The sequence below is a fragment of the Cimex lectularius genome, unplaced genomic scaffold, assembly GCF_000648675.2.
Source record: "Cimex lectularius strain Harlan isolate CLEC.00 unplaced genomic scaffold, Clec_2.1 scaffold211, whole genome shotgun sequence".
In the NCBI taxonomy this organism is placed as follows: domain Eukaryota; kingdom Metazoa; phylum Arthropoda; class Insecta; order Hemiptera; family Cimicidae; genus Cimex; species Cimex lectularius.
Genome location: NW_019392909.1, coordinates 260,166 through 277,442, shown reverse-complemented (window position 1 = coordinate 277,442; position 17,277 = coordinate 260,166). Strand labels below are relative to the sequence as shown.

General features: G+C 31.1%; 1 protein-coding gene across 2 annotated transcripts in view; it reads right to left on the bottom strand.

Moving 5' to 3' along the window:
- Positions 1-6,605: 6,605 nt before the first annotated feature.
- LOC106665072 (pyrokinin-1 receptor-like) overlaps positions 6,606-17,277 on the bottom strand; it is a 130,046-nt gene continuing 119,374 nt past the window's right edge. The window contains exons 5-6 of one of the 2 annotated variants that reach the window (XM_014391251.2): positions 16,560-16,783; positions 6,606-8,560 (exon numbers count right to left, since the gene is read on the bottom strand). In XM_014391251.2, the coding sequence (XP_014246737.1) occupies positions 8,288-8,560; positions 16,560-16,783 (497 nt within the window). In that variant the 3' untranslated portion in view covers positions 6,606-8,287. Of the gene's footprint in view, positions 8,578-16,559; positions 16,784-17,277 lie in introns of both variants that reach the window. The other variant, XM_014391252.2, reaches the window with a different exon arrangement.

Below are 17,277 nucleotides of genomic sequence, written 5' to 3'. Positions count from 1 at the left end.
TTGGAGAAAAACACGAGGAAATGGAAACTGATCAATTATTGGACAAAGGGATTATTGACGCCATTGCGGAAGTAAGGTAGGAGATATAGTAAGGAGTTCATATACAGTAAGGACTGCACCTCTGTCCCATCATACACCATTCAGGTTTATTATTTGAACCCATTATATAAATTATGTTTCCAATTTTTGATTTAACATTCGTTTATTTTTTATTAGAGATTAAAATTATTTTACTTAAATTTCTCTAAAACACTGCTTTCGGAACATCTCTTTGGAGGGCTGTTACAAATGTACTTTTGTTTCTTATTTAAATTACTTTTAATAGTAATGCTTGTTTCTTAGTGACTTAAAAAAAAAAATTATTATTTTTAAATAGGGGCATCCGACAGCTAGGTCATTTCTGCCCCGAGCATGCGGAATAGAGCAACACACATTTAATACTCATTCACACAAATAAATACGTTCACACCTATATACATTTCATTCATTCTTTTTGGTGGATGAAGTACTGAATATTCTTCCATCGACCTGCATACAATAAGAAAGTAGTGTAATTGGGGTCGATGAGGTACTTTCATAAATATTCCGGCATTGACGCAAGTCTCGTACACAGCTCGAGGTGCGATGGAGATGCTACTCCACCATCAGCCTTTCCCCATTCACTCTAATAAATACACTCACTTATACAAAGCACAGAAACACAAAACACTTATATTGAAGGCTACATACAAAAAAGTTTCCAATTCCCCTAAAAAGCGGAACAGGATGTAACAAACAAATTGATATGAACGTGAAGGAGGTGATGGATTTTGGAACTCGTGGGAGACAAGAGGGCAGAAAGGCTGAAAGGCGGAGGACAGGATGCTTTCCATTGGGAGACTGCGAACAAACCACCTCGAACGTAGCTGCTTCAACTGTGCTTGTGCAGAATCATCTTATGAGAAAACATCAGGAAAACAGCATTCATCGTGTGAATTTTTTCCTATTCCATATTTCTTTAATTTTATTCCTTGGGGATTGTACATACGTAAATATGAATTCATTTATTTTTAACAATAGTTTAAATACTTCTTAATTATATTTTAAGTTTTTTTATATTGTTTCAAGAAGAATTGATTTTATTTTTTTGTAAAAATTTAAGTTTGAAGATTCAATTTGAAAGAAAGAAGAATATAATTTTAGAAAAGAAATAATTGGATTAATAAATTCTGTTTCCCTTACAGTGCCTTTTATTTTAAATTTTTCCTTTTATTAAAATAATAGTAATAGTAAAAAAAAATTACAAGGAGATCCTGAAACTCGCTGCCGTAAGGGTCGTGTATCAACCGCGTATGGCCAATCCTCAGTCGGGTGAGGACGATCTCTTGTCTCCTCCTCAGGCTCACTGGTAGAGGACCATCTACCGGTCGTGCTCTTGGGTCCGACGACCCCGCCCACTGACGCTGCCATCATTCTTTTATCATATTTTTTACTGCGTGTTTAGCGTCAGGGGGCCTGATCGCGATGGTCCGATCCGGAGGGTGGAACGTCCCGGCATTCGCCGCCTTTAGTGACCTATTGTTAAATAATTTTTTGAAGTCGTGAGGAACAGTCAAGAATGAGGAAGTTTAGAAAATCACCATTTTCATTTTTTTGTGAACGTTTCAAAGCCAACACACAACCCACAACACTTTCACACAAAATCATTATGACACCACAAGAATGGCACAACAGTTTATGCCCCGAAGATGATCCGATAAAGGTCGAAAAGTCCCCAAAAAAGTGAACTAGGAGTTCTCTAAACTTCCTGATTCTTGACCGCTCCTCATGACTTCAACAAATTCTAATAGTGACATGAGACCTTCAAAACACCTTTATACTTACCAATAGACAGGAAGCTATGATTTCTTCTTATTACTTCCACAGATTTTTTCCATAAAATTGCAAATGAAAACGAGGAGATTATAAAGAAAACAAAAACAAATTCCTTGTGGTGTACACCATCTTTAATTTAAAATACAAGTCTTTTCCTTTACAGCATACATTTAAACATCAATTATATTTTGTACTTGATTAATAGTTCAGTAGATTTCAAAGATAGGTTTTCTTTTTTTATAAAATTGAACATCAACAACGTTAATAAAATACAATATCATTTACACTAGTCTATTATTAAATAAATATTTCTTTCAAGTAAAAATACCTTATATTCTAGAAAGTAAAAACATTTAACATTTATTTAAAAAACAAACAAACAAGGTTTTTTTAACAATGAATGATTAGCAGACATGTTTAATTTTATGTACAAAAATCTATTTCTAAGATAAAAAATAATAAAATTACTGCTATTCAACATGTAAACAAATATACTTGGATTGTAATGAAAGCTTAAATTTTGTCTTCTCATTCTCATTTGTACAGACATGAGCAATCACTCTTGGTACTTAATTTTTTCCAAAAACGAACTTACGGGCTATGTTACATCGTAATGAATCCTCTAAAAAACACAGCCGACTTCCTTTTAGTAAAATTGGTTGATCACCTCAATTAAGACAAAACTTGCAATTCGCACAACCATTAAATTAAAGTTATTTACAAGTGCACAGAGTTATTAGATTTAAAATAATTTCTCTTCTGAAAAATAAATTCGACCCTGTTAAGCGTAATTTGGTCGCAACGATGGTTTTATCCTTAAATCTAATGTATCAGTTCGGCTTTGATCCATAAGCTCAAGGTCAGCAATATATTTTTAATCTACTTATAAATCTAGTTAAAAAGAAATCACAATAAACACTTGAGGAAGTTTTCTTTCTATTTACAATATTCTTGTAAATTTTAGTATTAATAAGATAAGTTTAGAATTAGAAAACAATATACAACAATCTCCAAATAAAGGTTTAAGTATAAAAAGTCCCAGACATTTATGTAAATTCAACAAATAAAATGCCAATAGCGGAAAGACTATAACGGTTATATTTTGGAAAAAGTGATATATATCAAATTTTAAAGTGATAAATGACAGTAATAATAATAATCAATGGCAAAGAACATCGGATTTTTTTACGACATTCATTGCAACCAACGACATAGCTATTTTTAGTTGACATTTAGCCTATAAATGCGAAAAACCATGTATGCGAAACATAGCTTTTAATCTTTCTCCCATCAGAAAAAATATTCATATCTTGTTCCCCTCAGAGATATATACTTTCTAAATTATTTTCTTTTATGTGTGTCACAGTTAATTTCAGATTCACATTACTCTGATTGCAATGTGATGCTAAAATCGCAAAAAAGTCATTGACTTTGCACGGATCGATTCCGCTGGATTATCGCTCTATTCACTAATAATTTTGTGTTTCATGCTAACGAAGAGTTTTTCTATCCTCTCTATAAAATTGACGTTGACACTTTAACTATCAGTGTTCTTGACGACCAGTATCCCACGTTCTTAAATTCTCTTTATAGTTTGTTTATGAAAAAATAAATATAATGTTATAAAAATAAAATTAATTTCTTAATATTTCTGTATATTGGACACAAATAACTTGAGATAGTGACCGATAATCTCTAGTAAGTTTAGGCGAGACGTTTTTTGGCAGGCCTGCTTCTATCCCAGGGTGTGCTTCATCATAATGAGTTCTTTATGTAATCCATTCAGCAATTGCTGTAATTTTTTGGCAGTTTAAATTTTTACAGATGGGTCCATAGTCCAATAAGTGTTGTTTTAATACCCACATTTTTGCACCGCCTTACAATGTATTTTTTCTTCAGCATCACCTCATGGGAAATGTAAACACCGTGTCAGGTGCGCCCAGTATTGAAGAATCGCCGAATTTTGGCTCCATTTCAAAACATTTATTGAAAGGTTTTATTTTAAATTAAAAGTAGATTATTTTTGAAATGTTATCGGCGAATTAAAATTATAAGTGGATTTATGCATTTCCACGACCAAAATCAACAATAAAATTTAAAAAAAGCATAGTTTACATTAATTTTATTGTCTAATCTTAGTAATGTAAATTAATGTTCTAAAATATATTTTTTCGGTATATAATCTCTTGACACAATATATTTATTTTTCAGTTCACTTACTTCGTCAGTAAGTCGGATGCTGAATAAATTTATTTGTAAATAAATAATTAGTTTAAATTGCAGAATCCTTTATGTCGTTGAGTTGTAACATAATAAAATTAGTAATAGATTTACGTTGGACTTACAGTACCAATGATACAATAATTACTATTAAAATTTGAGTAATACCAATAACAGCAATAAAAGATGGTAAAATTGGAATATGATTAATATTGCTATTAGCAGTATTACCCAGTCAAACTTTCAATAAACGTAAACATTGAACATTAAGTAATGTGTAGCCTAGAACTTATATTTAAGAAAATGAGGTTTTGGAACTTTTGAACGAAAACTTTATTGCAAAACATTGCTTTTATAGTTGAGGAGGACAATTATTAAATGCATTTCGTATTTTTAACGGTTTATCCATTCTTGGACTAAACTAAATAGATTATTCATATTTACATTATACATATTTATTCGTATGTGAAAAATTTTAAAATATAGAAAAAAAGTTTCAAGTGACGACACTTTTTTTGTGTAAATATTATGAAAACTAAATGGATAATCGGACGACACAAAATCACAATCATTCAAACCGAAAGCACTTCCAGTTACCAAGAAATTTTTTTATATTCAAAGAGATTAAATTTGTATTGATATGTTTGTATTGAAATTATTCTTTTTTACGAATCGATTTTATAAAGCTACTCGAGGCAATCCATCAGTAGAAAAAATGAAAAATATTTTTTGAAGGCAAGGAAATAGAAGACAAGAAAAGTAAAGCAAAGTCCTGCAACGATTTTTTCTTGGCAGAATATTTTATTAAATCCAAAAATACTTCTGCACTCCAAACTCAAAGTGTTTTATGTAGTCTCGGACATACTTTTTTTAACCATATGCCTTGTTTTATTCCTCGCATTCTATTTATGTTTTTTTTGTTTGTTTTCTAATTAAAAATTTGGAACTTGTTTGGATAACAATACCAAATATTTAAAGTATTGCTTTAGACAAATTGAACTGCTGAAGGTAAGCAGTTTCTATTATTTAAACTAGAAAACGACCAAATATACTACAATTCAGAAGCTGTCAAACTATTAAACTTCACGATGACCCAGTTAAACATGAGTTCATGGACTTTCAGACCAACTATTAAACTAAAGATTCTTTTTGTGCTTCAATTTAAAAACAATAATACAGAAAAACCCATCAAAATGGAAGAACGTAGTGTTTATTGCTGAAACCTAAAGATAAGTTTAAAATTAAACTAGACATTCAAATATATTTTTTTAATCAATTATTCTTTTTATTTAAGGGTTTTGGTCGAAAAGAAAAATTAGAGACACCAGCTACCACTTGAGCTATCGTGACTTCGATCCCATCGGACACCAACTCCTCACCGCAACCTACAACTGCATGAAATATTCCTTCTTTTTGCCATATTTTCAAATGTCGTCTAATCAGGATTCGATTATCACGTTGTCGGTTATATATCTTAATCAGCAAGTAAAACCCACCCTCAAACGATAGGAACAAATGCTTAAAAAAAAAAAAAAAATCAAATTGTCGGATCGTTGTGACTCCTGATCATTTTGTTTGTTCCTTTATTATTTTCAAATTATTATGAAATCTCTGAGATTAAGATACTCTTTAAAGAAGTTGGTTGTTATTTAGATTATATGCATGTATTTGAACAACCGTAATTAGGAATTGATCTTAAAGAAAAACAAATTTCGTATATGCGTTTAAACGAAATAAATTTAGTTGGTTTTATTGTGAATACCTTACAAAATATACGGTGAAGCAATCTGCAAAAATATCGTTTAACTTCCCAAACTTAATTCAACCCGATTGATCGAACTTTTAATCCTGTGTACTAAAAAAATCGAAAGAAATTAAATTACAAAAATCTTCAGGTAAATTGAAATCTTAAGTGTCAGAGCAAACAAACTTTTTTTCGGATTGAATTTCCCCAAGATGAACAACAGTATACAGCAGTATACGGTATAGCTCACACTGGCGTCGTTTTGGAAATATCGACTACACGGGAAGTTCACTGTTCAAACTTAATTATCGAAGTAGTGATGGGGTGTGCCTTAACGGATAACTTGCTAATCAAGGAATTACAATTAGACTGATTTCCTGAAATTTCGGCTTATTGGAATCAATCTTGAACTATTATATTTAGATTTAGCAGCTGGTAATTAAGGACATTTATCTTTATTGGTTTTGAATTATTGTAAACGGATTAACAGATTAATTGAATGTCGAGGAAGAGTCTTAGCCCAGCGTAAGAAGGGTGGTTAAAATGTCGCGTTATGTTATTTATGGACACTGTACGCTAACGATTAAATATAAATTTTTATTTCTTCTGGAAATACAAAAGCTTCTACTTTTTGGTCAGGTTTTGTACCAAACGTGGTTTCATTTTTTGACAATTATTTATAAAATTTCCTTAAATAATATTGAAATTTAAAAGGTACATTTATTGGTGGAAAAAACATTAAAATTATTTGCGTCAATTTATATTATTAATAATAATTAGATATAAAGAATAATTATTAATAATTACTCAAATTATAATTGTAAGGTAAAACTATAATTATATCAATTAAATGTCATGTAGGAACATAGTTATACTAGGAAAACTGTTGTAGAGAAAATACAAAATTATGACGTCGTTGAATACATTCGAGTTTCCTTTGTATGGTATTTGCATGTTTGTTATTTTCATCATTAATTAATTTATTTTTATCTTGATTGGAAGCAAAGGAATGTTTTATGTTGGTGCTTTAATGAGCATGTCCCGTTGCATTCATAACTGATAATTGTTTAACGTTTTATGGTTAATCAGCAGAAAAATGAAATGTACAATGTTTTCATTAAAGTGAAAAACGTTGAACTCCTAGCTTTATTGACATCATTTCTTGTTTCTTGTAAAGTAATTTTTAAAGATCTTTATTGATCAGTGCAGAAATAGATTGCCTACATTGCACAGAATATTGTTTAAAATTTTATTTTTGTTGAATTTCTAATAAATTCGTTAACGTTTTACGGTTAATTAGCACAGATATGAAAGGTTTTCATTGGAGTGAAAAATGTTGAAATTTAAACTTTATTGCCTTTTTTTCTGAATTTTTCTGAGAATATTGTTTAAAATTTTATTTTTGTTGAATTTACTGGTTTTATTTACTCAATTGTCATTGAAAGTTGGTTTTATTGACTGATTGGTACGTAATAAATTCTTTAACGTTTTACGGTTTTTTAAGACAAGTATAAACTCTTTTCATTGGAGTGAAAAATGTTGAACTTCGAGCTTTATTGACGTTATTTCTAAATTATTCTGAGAATATTGTTTAAAATTTTATTTTTGTTGAATTTACTGGTTTTATTTACTTAATTGTCATTGCATGTTGCTTTTATTGATTGATTGGTACGTAATAAATTCTTTAACGTTTTACGGTTAATTAGGACAGATATGAAATGTTTTCATTGAGTGAAAAATGTTGAAATTCAAGCTTTATTGACGTTATTTCTTAATTATTCTGAGAATATTGTTTAAAATTTTATTTCTGTGAATTTACTGTTTCTTATTTGCTTAATTGTCATTGCATGTTGGTTTTATTGATTTTTTGATTGGTAATACATTTTTTAACGTTTTAAGATTAATTAGCACATTTATTTTTCATTGAGGTGAAAAAGTTTAAACCTTGAGCTTTGTTGATTTCAAATCTTGTTTTTCGTAAAATAATATTTTTAGATTTTCTTGTATTGATTCAAAAATGGATTTTTTGTTAAATTGGAGAGAATACTGATTAAATTTGAGCTTTGTTGACTTTACGGTCTTTATATTTACATTTCAATTATTTGGTTTACGTTAATCATTGAAGAGAAAGTTTTTTTTCATCGAAGAAAAGATTCTTAAAAGTTTCTTCTTATCATTTTAATTTTGATGATTTGACATTTAATTATAGTAATTATTTTGGAATTCACGAAGCAGAGAACCGTAATCCGGGCAACAAGCCGGTAAACGTTAGTGACGATTGAAGCGCGCCATGTTCAAAAATGGCCGCTAAACATATCCTCAAAGGGCTGTATTTTCTCTCCATGAACATCATTACATGCATCATGCTCACACTTGACGCCGAGTCGAATTTCGACGTTGCCCTTAAAGCAGCGAAGTCCTTGAAGGCACCCGTCACGACCGGGAGCGGCCGGGGACTTGTGAGATCCCTCAGGAGCGCTGCCTTTTCGCGAGCTCCATCATGTAAGTGGTCAGCTCGTCCTGGAGGGCGACACCGTCAACGTCCCGCAGGGATGAGTTGGATATGTCGTACGGGCAAGTACGGCAGAAGTCGCTCGGCTTCCTCTCCAGTTGGTGATTGGCAGCTTGCGCGGATGCCGAATCGGTTACGCTCCGTCCCGAATCCAGCTCGGTTCTTCCCCTCGAGAGCATCAGGTAGGACCTTGTCCGACTCTTTGACCAGCAGCACTTCGCGACCGTCCCCTGCAACAAAGGGCAGACTAGTCGCCTTCAGTCGGCAATAGTTTCATGCAAAATTTCATATATTTAAATATTCGTTTTTTTTTTTTTTTTTTTTTTTTTTTTTTTTTTTTTTTTTTTTTTTTTTTTTTTGTGTGTTTTGGAAAAAGAAAGAGTTTAATATTGGTTGGACTGCACCGAGATGAACTCCAAGAAACACGATTATTTTTCTCAACAATTCAGGAGAAAAATTGCTCGACTAACCGGAAAAAAATTTGTTCCGTTAAGTTAGTAATTAAGAATAGAACACGACCATCGACTTCTTACTATGTTGACTTCTTAAGGCCAGTTTAAAGCAATTCGTACACAAAATATACCGATTTTGGAAAACTTCTTCATTTCACAATATTTCGACAACTATTCCATCGTATTTGACAAATAACTCATGTTTAGTTTTAGCAAACGAAACTTACATCAAAGGCAAAATGCCATTTCAGTAATTACAAAGGAGTGTTAATATTTAATAGCAAATACTACTCTCATAGGTTGCGATAATTAATGTCCTACATCAAATAAAAAAATGGAAATTATTTATTTTAAGGTTTTCGCTACCTTGACTGTAGGCCGAGTTCGCAATGGAAAAATTGGCCTGGTGCCCTTTGATATTGGAAAACTCTTGCTTACATTTAATTAACATTTGTTGTACGTTTATGATGAATGTGAATGTATGTATTTTTCAAAATTATTTATTTCAATGTTATAATGCTTACATTTTAAATTCACACTATATTTTTGCGTAAATAAAAAACTCATTTATGTTAATAAGATTCTGTGAAAAGTGCACATATGTGGAAAAAATGGTACTTATTCGTTTTTCAATCGTTACTTGCCTTCCGGTTGCTTAAAAAAAAAAAAAAAAAAAAAAACATTTTATTTCAATTAATTGAGGTTTTTAGTTGAGATTAAAAAGTCAGTGTCAGTTTGAAAAATGGCAAAAAGGATGGGAAATTCAAAAGGTGGGGTTGAGATGGGAAGTTAGTGTCCGATTCGATCGAGATCAAGAGAGCTCAAGTTGTAGAGCAGCGGCGTATCTAGCCGAAGATCGAGGGTTCGAATCCCACTCGTGACACTGACTTTTTAATCTCAATTAAAAACCTTAATTAATTGAAAGATATTAAATGGTCAAGTGGACCACGAAATTAGTGAATTTAATTCATTGTATTCTTATTTGTGCCTGCTATATCCCACCTAGGCCAAATTTCGTACCATTTTTTGGTCAATTGCCTCTATTATCAAGAAATTATGTTACATTTAGCACTCAAAGTAATCAAATTTTCCTTTCTGTATCATTTGTATTTAATAATCCTTAGTTGACCAACCGGTTCCTTTTTTAAAAAACAAATTTTCATTTTATTCTTTTTTGAGCCTGCTATATTCCACCTAGGCCAAATTTCTTACCATTTCTCGCTCATTTGACTCTATTATCAAGAAATTATGTTACATTTAGCACTCAAAGTAATCAAATTTTCCTTCCAGTATCATTTGTATTTAATAATCCTTAGTTGACCAACCGGATCCTTTTTTAAAAAACAAATTTTCATTTTATTCTTATTTGAGCATGCTATATTCCACCTAGGCCAAATTTCTTACCATTTCTCGGTCATTTGACTCTATTAGCAAGAAATTATTTTACATTTAGCACTCAAAGTAAATAAATTTTCCTTTCAGTATCGTTTATATTAATCTTTGCCAATAAAACGCAAATATTTTATTTATTATCCTAACTCGCAAATTATTACTATTTATAAAAATCATACTTATTTGTTTATAATTCTTAGTTGACCAATCCGGTTCCTTTAAAAAAAATCATTTTGTTCTTATTTGAGCATGCTATATCCCATCTAGGCCAAATTTCTTACCATTTCTCAGTCATTTGTCTCTATTAAAAAATTATTTTTCATTTAGCACTCAAAGTAACAAAATTTTCTTTTCTGTGTCATTTGTATTAATAATTGCCAATAAAAAGCAATATTTTGTTGATTATCCTAACACATAAGTTGGGGGCCACGGTGCTCAGGAGGGAACTCTTCCAGTTCCTGGTATCCATTGTAAAAAAAAGTTATTATTATTTATAATATATTTTTATTGGGTTGTCCGGAAAATAATGCAGGATTTTAAGTTTTCATTAAAAAAAATCTATATAAAATATTCTGTTTACGTTTACAGGATTACTCATTTGTATGAATGTCAACANTACCAACACGTTGGGAGAAATGTATTGAGAGTATGGGAAATTATTTTGATTAAAGAACATTGCTTTAAAGTAACTAGTTTCTTTTTTTTTGTTTAATACCAAAATCCTGCATTATTTTCCGGACAACCCAATATAAGGATTTTAGCAATGTTTTCTTATATTCGACCTCAACAGTTAATCTTATGATTTTTTCTACCTAGGTTTGAGATGACCTATTATCCCACCTTCAAAAAGGAAAAATTATAAGATTTCAGCAATGGTAATGAAATGAAAATTCATTGATTTCCATTGATGTGCGCATTGTATGTTTATTCGGATGTGCCTATGTATCTTTTATTATTTTACTTAATTTATTAATGGTAATTATGTGCTGGTGCTACGACCCGATATAGATCTCTACAATCTCATCTAAACTTCATGCTGGTGAAAATAAATATTTTGAATATTTTCAGCAAAATCAAATATTCAAAGAAAATTAAGATTTTCCAGAGTTATGACGACATAGCCTAACGTTTTCATTTAACGTTTACCAACAAATCTGTTTTATTAAAAAATTTCATTGTTGCAGAAACATGTTTTCATAATCAGGCTAGTTCAGGTGAGAAAAACGCATTGCACGACTGCGTTGGGCTGAAGAGGTGTTCTTTGAACATTGTATTTGATTTCAATCTTATTGAGCATTTTTTCTTTATTTTTCCGAATGTTTGCATTTTTTCAATGGATTATGTACCTTTATTTATTTAAACAAAGAATGGATTTTTCTTTGACGTTTATCATTTAAGAATGCCTTTGCATTACTAAATTGAAATTAAATTTTTTCAGTCTTGACAAAATCCGTTTTAATTAGAAAACCAGATACCACCAAACAATAATACATTTTGTACTAAACATTCTCCTTATATTCGCGTTTCTTCTTAAAAATAAAATTTTTTGTAATAAAAGCTACAGTTTAATGAACTTTTAATTCCAGGCAAGCAATCGAATGGTGAAATTGGATTTTTTCTTTGTTTGGTCCAAACGTGAAAAGCTTTGTTCTCCTTAAAATTCTGGTTTTTACCCGACGAAAAAAAGCAGGTCTTTAATTAAAATTACTTGATGTACAGGATGTTACCCGATATTTTTTACCGATAACATTCCTTTCAAAAATAAAATAAAATTTCATTAGCTTTTATATCCTCGTATGAAAAACGTATTTACTAAAAGACAAGAATGTTTATATGTTATATCTTATTTTATGTCATTTCAAACTCATACAATCTGATTATTTAAATTTGTCTAAGTTAAAATTTAGTGTTTTTAAATAATTTGCATAATTTGTTTTGAAAAATAGAATGTAAATTTGATTGTAGAAAAATTTTATACAAACTTTAATATTGTAGAAGTAAATGGAATTTTAGAGTATTTTGACATTAATATTAATCCAGTGGTCGTCCAGTCTTTGAAGCCTATAACTATTTTAGAGATTTTTTTGTTAAATCGACCGAAAATTATTTTATTTTAAATCGAATTAAATTTTAATTGTGGTAGATTACATTGTAAAAAAATTTTTGTTGTAAGTAATACCCAGTATTACAAATAAATTTAGAAATTCAAATCAATTTGGCAAGCCATTTTTTTAAATTCCTAAAACAACGTGTAATGCTTGCAAACTAAATAGTTACAAGCAGGGGTGCTTGAAAAAAAAATTGATATTTTAAATATATGTTTATCAAAATATTTTGGAAGATTTTATTTGGGTGAATGATGATCATGAATCGATATTGTTATTTTATCGGTAAATACGTTTTGTTACCTGAAGTTGTCTAACCATTAAACGGTGGATTACATTTTATAATATAATTCTACAAATTATATACATATAAAATGTTTTATATATAATAGCAATCAGGAAGAAAACTGTAAGATATTGATATTTATGGTATCAATATTTGTCCTCGATTGGCTTGAGATATAAAATATTGATCTTTGTTAACTGTAACATACTAAACATGTATTTACCTGAATTGTTTTTAATTTCTTGGTTTATTGTTTTATTTATCTATTTTGGTTTACCATCTTATTTGGTTAAAGTGTTTGCTATAATTTGTTAAAAATAAAATTCAACCGACTTGTCAATTATTTTGGATGGTTGCAGGACCAAAAACAAAATATAACTTTTACAACTAAAAAAATCTTGATTTATGAAAAGAGTATTTTTAACATTTTAGGACAAAAGGTTGTGCCGGCAAGAATGACGCGGGAGAGCTTTCAAAAACATGCCTTTCGTGCCAAAGTATATTTTCATAACAAATTCTTCCTTTTTACCTAGTGGACTCTAGCCCTACATCAATAGGAAAAATGTCATGTAAAACAATGATGTTTAGTGGGATGGAGGGAGGGATTTGAGGAGTCTACAAGATCCTATAGCAATGGCTTTGGACTTTCTAGCATTTAATTCTATGGTTTGTTTATAGAATTCAAATCTTCCGGAATTTTGGGGATAGCCAAATGTTAGATCGGAGGGATAGAAGGACTTATAAATTTAGAAATATTGCATATAGATTGTAATCGCAGTTCCCAATGGAGTCAGAGAGATCATTCATGTAATTGCTAAAGACAAGAGGCGAAATGGTAAAACCTTGAGGAACACCTGAAGATATGGGAAGAAAGGAGGATATGTAGCCAATAGAAAAGTCACTGCTTGGAAACTGCAGGTAAGGAAAGAGTAGACCCATCGGATGGCAGTGAAAAAGGAAAAGGATTCAATTTGGATATGACTGATGTATGATCGATGGAATTGAATGTTTTGTCAAAGTCAAGGAGAATTATATGGTGAATTTTTGTCTATTACGGTGTGTAGGTCACTGGTAATGTTAAATAAGGCGGATTGGATGGAGTAACAATTTCGGAATCGGGATTCGAGGGTGTTAAGAAGATGGAAATTTTCTAGATAATTGGTGATGTGGCATTGAACATTTCAAGGGGTTTGGTCAGGTTAGATTGGATCGATATGGGTCAGAAATAGTGAACGGACGTTGGGTTGGAGTTTTGCCGATGGGGTGCAGAGTAGCTTTTTTCCAAGATAAAGAAAAAACAAAGTTTTGGAGGGAGTAGATGACTTCATTATTGTTGAAGACAGTTTGGTATCAAAAACAAAAATCGCTATCATAACCTAACAACTGAGTTAACGGACCAATCCGAGTATCATACAAGACGGACAGACCGAAAATACAGTCCTATGGAAAAGACAAGAGAATAATACGTCGTCCCTAGTGGGCGGAAAGCCTAATTTTGTAGTTCTAGGTAGATGTTGTTCTAGGGTGATTAAAAAAAAACACTGTTTGTTCGACGAGTATCAAAGGCAGTGTTAGCTGTATACAGCTAGAATGTCAACTGATATAAGGGATCAATTGGCATAAATAGTACCATTGTTGATGTCGATTATTGAAAGCCCACGACTTCCACTTCACCGGCTGCATTAAAACCGTCTGTCGCAAGGTTGAGGTTTAATTCATTTACTAGGTGTACAGAAATACAAACCTAATATTGCATGTGAGGAGAGTCAGTGAAAAAAACATAACTTTAAAAGCACTAGTACTTACAAAACGAACTACATCGAGTGACCCCAGGTGCTAGAAGATTTCTCCTTTCACACTATATCGAATAAACTCTGTATGCATTTTATTGGTTAAATATCCATAATTTAATATTATTATACCGTTATTTACAACTTTTCAATTTTAATTATTCTACCATCCTATAGTTTTGTTTTATGGTGTTATTGCTTACAATGCAAACGAGTTAAAACGAATAAAACATTTCAAACAATATTGAGTATCAACGCAAGTTTCTGCATGAAAATGTTACACAATAAACCTCATTTTCTTCTATGTTAAAATTCTTTAGTAATGCTGTTCAATGTATTAGTTTAATAAAACCGGTTCAAACTTTAGTGGGTGCATAAGTTCTAAAGTGAATGGGAAAAGTATAATGGATTTTTTATCCTGTCAAACAAAGTGACTGTCGTTCTACAATTCTCATTTTCCAATTGAATTAAGAAATGAAGAAAAACTGCCTGACAAAACCTCTTTTGGAGTTTGGCGATATTATCTTGTTATGACTTTGTTAACAAAAAATAAAAATATAAATCTAAATAACAATAACAAATATACGATAACAGTATAGTTTTTAAATAGTGATTCAGTTCATCAAAATATCTGTACACGAAGTTTAATTTTAATTATATCTCTTTTTTTATAATAAAGGCTACACCAAGGAGCTATTCTCTGACTAATTAGGTTTCAACAGTAACAGCTTTAAAAAATATCAGAATATACAGTATGTATTTCAAATATATAATATCATTTTTTATTCAAATATAAAATAAAGTCTTGCAGTCGAAACATTTACTGACTAGAGAAGGCAAAATGTTGAAACTAGATTTTAAGAATATCCTCGACAAAATTCTAAAAAACAAATGTTACAATCTTTTAGAAATGGTTTGGCTTAAAGCTAAATAGTTACATAAGACATTTATGTAGTATACGGTTCGTCTGGTCTCGCTGATTTTAGAATGTACCATAATATTATCACAGCGTAAATAACAATCAACACGTCGAATCGGACGAGCATAATGGGCATTTTATACGTACTGTGTTTATATTTAATTTAAAAAATAATATTTTTATGGTAAACATGTTAACATTATTTTGTAGCCTACTCAAATATTGCCTATTAAAGCCTAATTTTTGCTGATATTTATTTTAAAAAATATATTATATAAAAGATATTAAAAAAATATTGCCAATTCCTAGTCCATTCAGACTATATTAAACTATTTGGAGATAGATACTTTATTTGCAGAATTTAAAAAATATGTAAAAGAAAGCAAAAATAATTAGTTAAAAAAAGCTTGTAGGTACGTGCAAATAAAGCAATAGAAAGTACACAATAGTAAGTAAATAAAATAAATCAAAAAATACAAAGATGAGACTGACTTTGGAGTGCAAACCACAAATGTAGTTCGTATCGTATTGACTGACCAATTCAAATCTTTACCTCCATTCATGGATCAAATACGTCATTCAGATATTTAATTAGAAGATCCTGACTTAAGACAACATTCCCCAAATAAAACTGACTTAACTTCCATAGAATATTCCATGTGCATTGCAATATAATGTGAAAAACGGTTTCCAAGGAGAAGGAATTACCTACCAAGGAAGCAAAGCCCAGACTCCCTCCCATTATGGTGTTAAAATTAAATAACGCCAAAGAAGGATTAATTTCTTTGCACAGTTATAGGTGGATAGAAGATTTAATGAGAAGGATGCATTTAAACTAGTAACATCTTGTGTAAACTATTTGAATAAATTTGCAATATTCAAATGTTTATGACTGCTTAAAATGAAGCAAGCTCGTCTCCGTACGCAATGATCAAGGAAAAGTTCGATTCGCTAACTAGAGAAAGAGAAAAAGTCCTTAATTTTTTCCTAAAACGAACGACATTATATCACACTAAAGTAATCAGCAAGATCAGACGAAATTGTTAAACTATTTTAAAGTTGTCAGTCATTTTTTAAAAGTTAAGTGTTTTTATCACGTTACAACGGTCGTAATTTACTTTATACAAATAGAGTCAAGCGAACCTGCGCACATAAGGCCTTTTAAAAGAAAAAAATATTAGAAAAAATCGGAAACGTCGTACTACAAACGTATTTCGTTATTGATGACGATGGTCGTGTGCCTGGACTCGGATGAGTCTATGTTGAGAAATGGTCAGATACTCACTTTGAAGGCCTCCCGAAACTTCAGGGACATTATGTGGTAAAGGATCGGGTTGATGGTTGTAGACAGGTAGTACAGGATGCCGGAAATGTACGTGACGACCGAGTATACGTCCATGACTAGCTCTGAAGTTGGCCAGTTTTCTTCGCTGCTTGAGAAGTAGATAGCAACCAGCCTCTGGGCGTGAAATGGGGCCCAGCAGATGAAAAACGCCACTACTACTGCGACTGAAACAGTATTAACTGGTGTTAAAATTTTAATTCTTATAAGCCATGATGTGGCAAGTTACATACAAAAAGTTTGCCAGAGGGTTAGGTCAATGTATGGAATAAAACTGATTTTAATTTAAAATGATTAGTTTAGTTAAAATGGTTTTTGTACTGTTTTCTTGTATTGATAACAAAAAAAGTTGCTAAAAATATAATTGCACTCAGTATTATTTGCGTTAGATAAACCCCTAGCCACGAACAAAACATTTAAATATTATAACTCCATTACCAGATTAATTTATAATAATTTAAATGCATTCATTTTCTTTTGCTTTCATTAATCTTATTTAATTCTTTCTCTCACTCACTCTCTCTCTCACACTCTCTCTCTCTCTCTCTCTCTCTCTCTCTCTCTCTCTCTCTCGCCCCCTCTCCCTCTCTCCCTCTCTCTCGCACACTCTCTCTCTCTCTCTCTCTCTCTCTCTCTCTCTCTCTCTCTCTCTCTCTCTCTC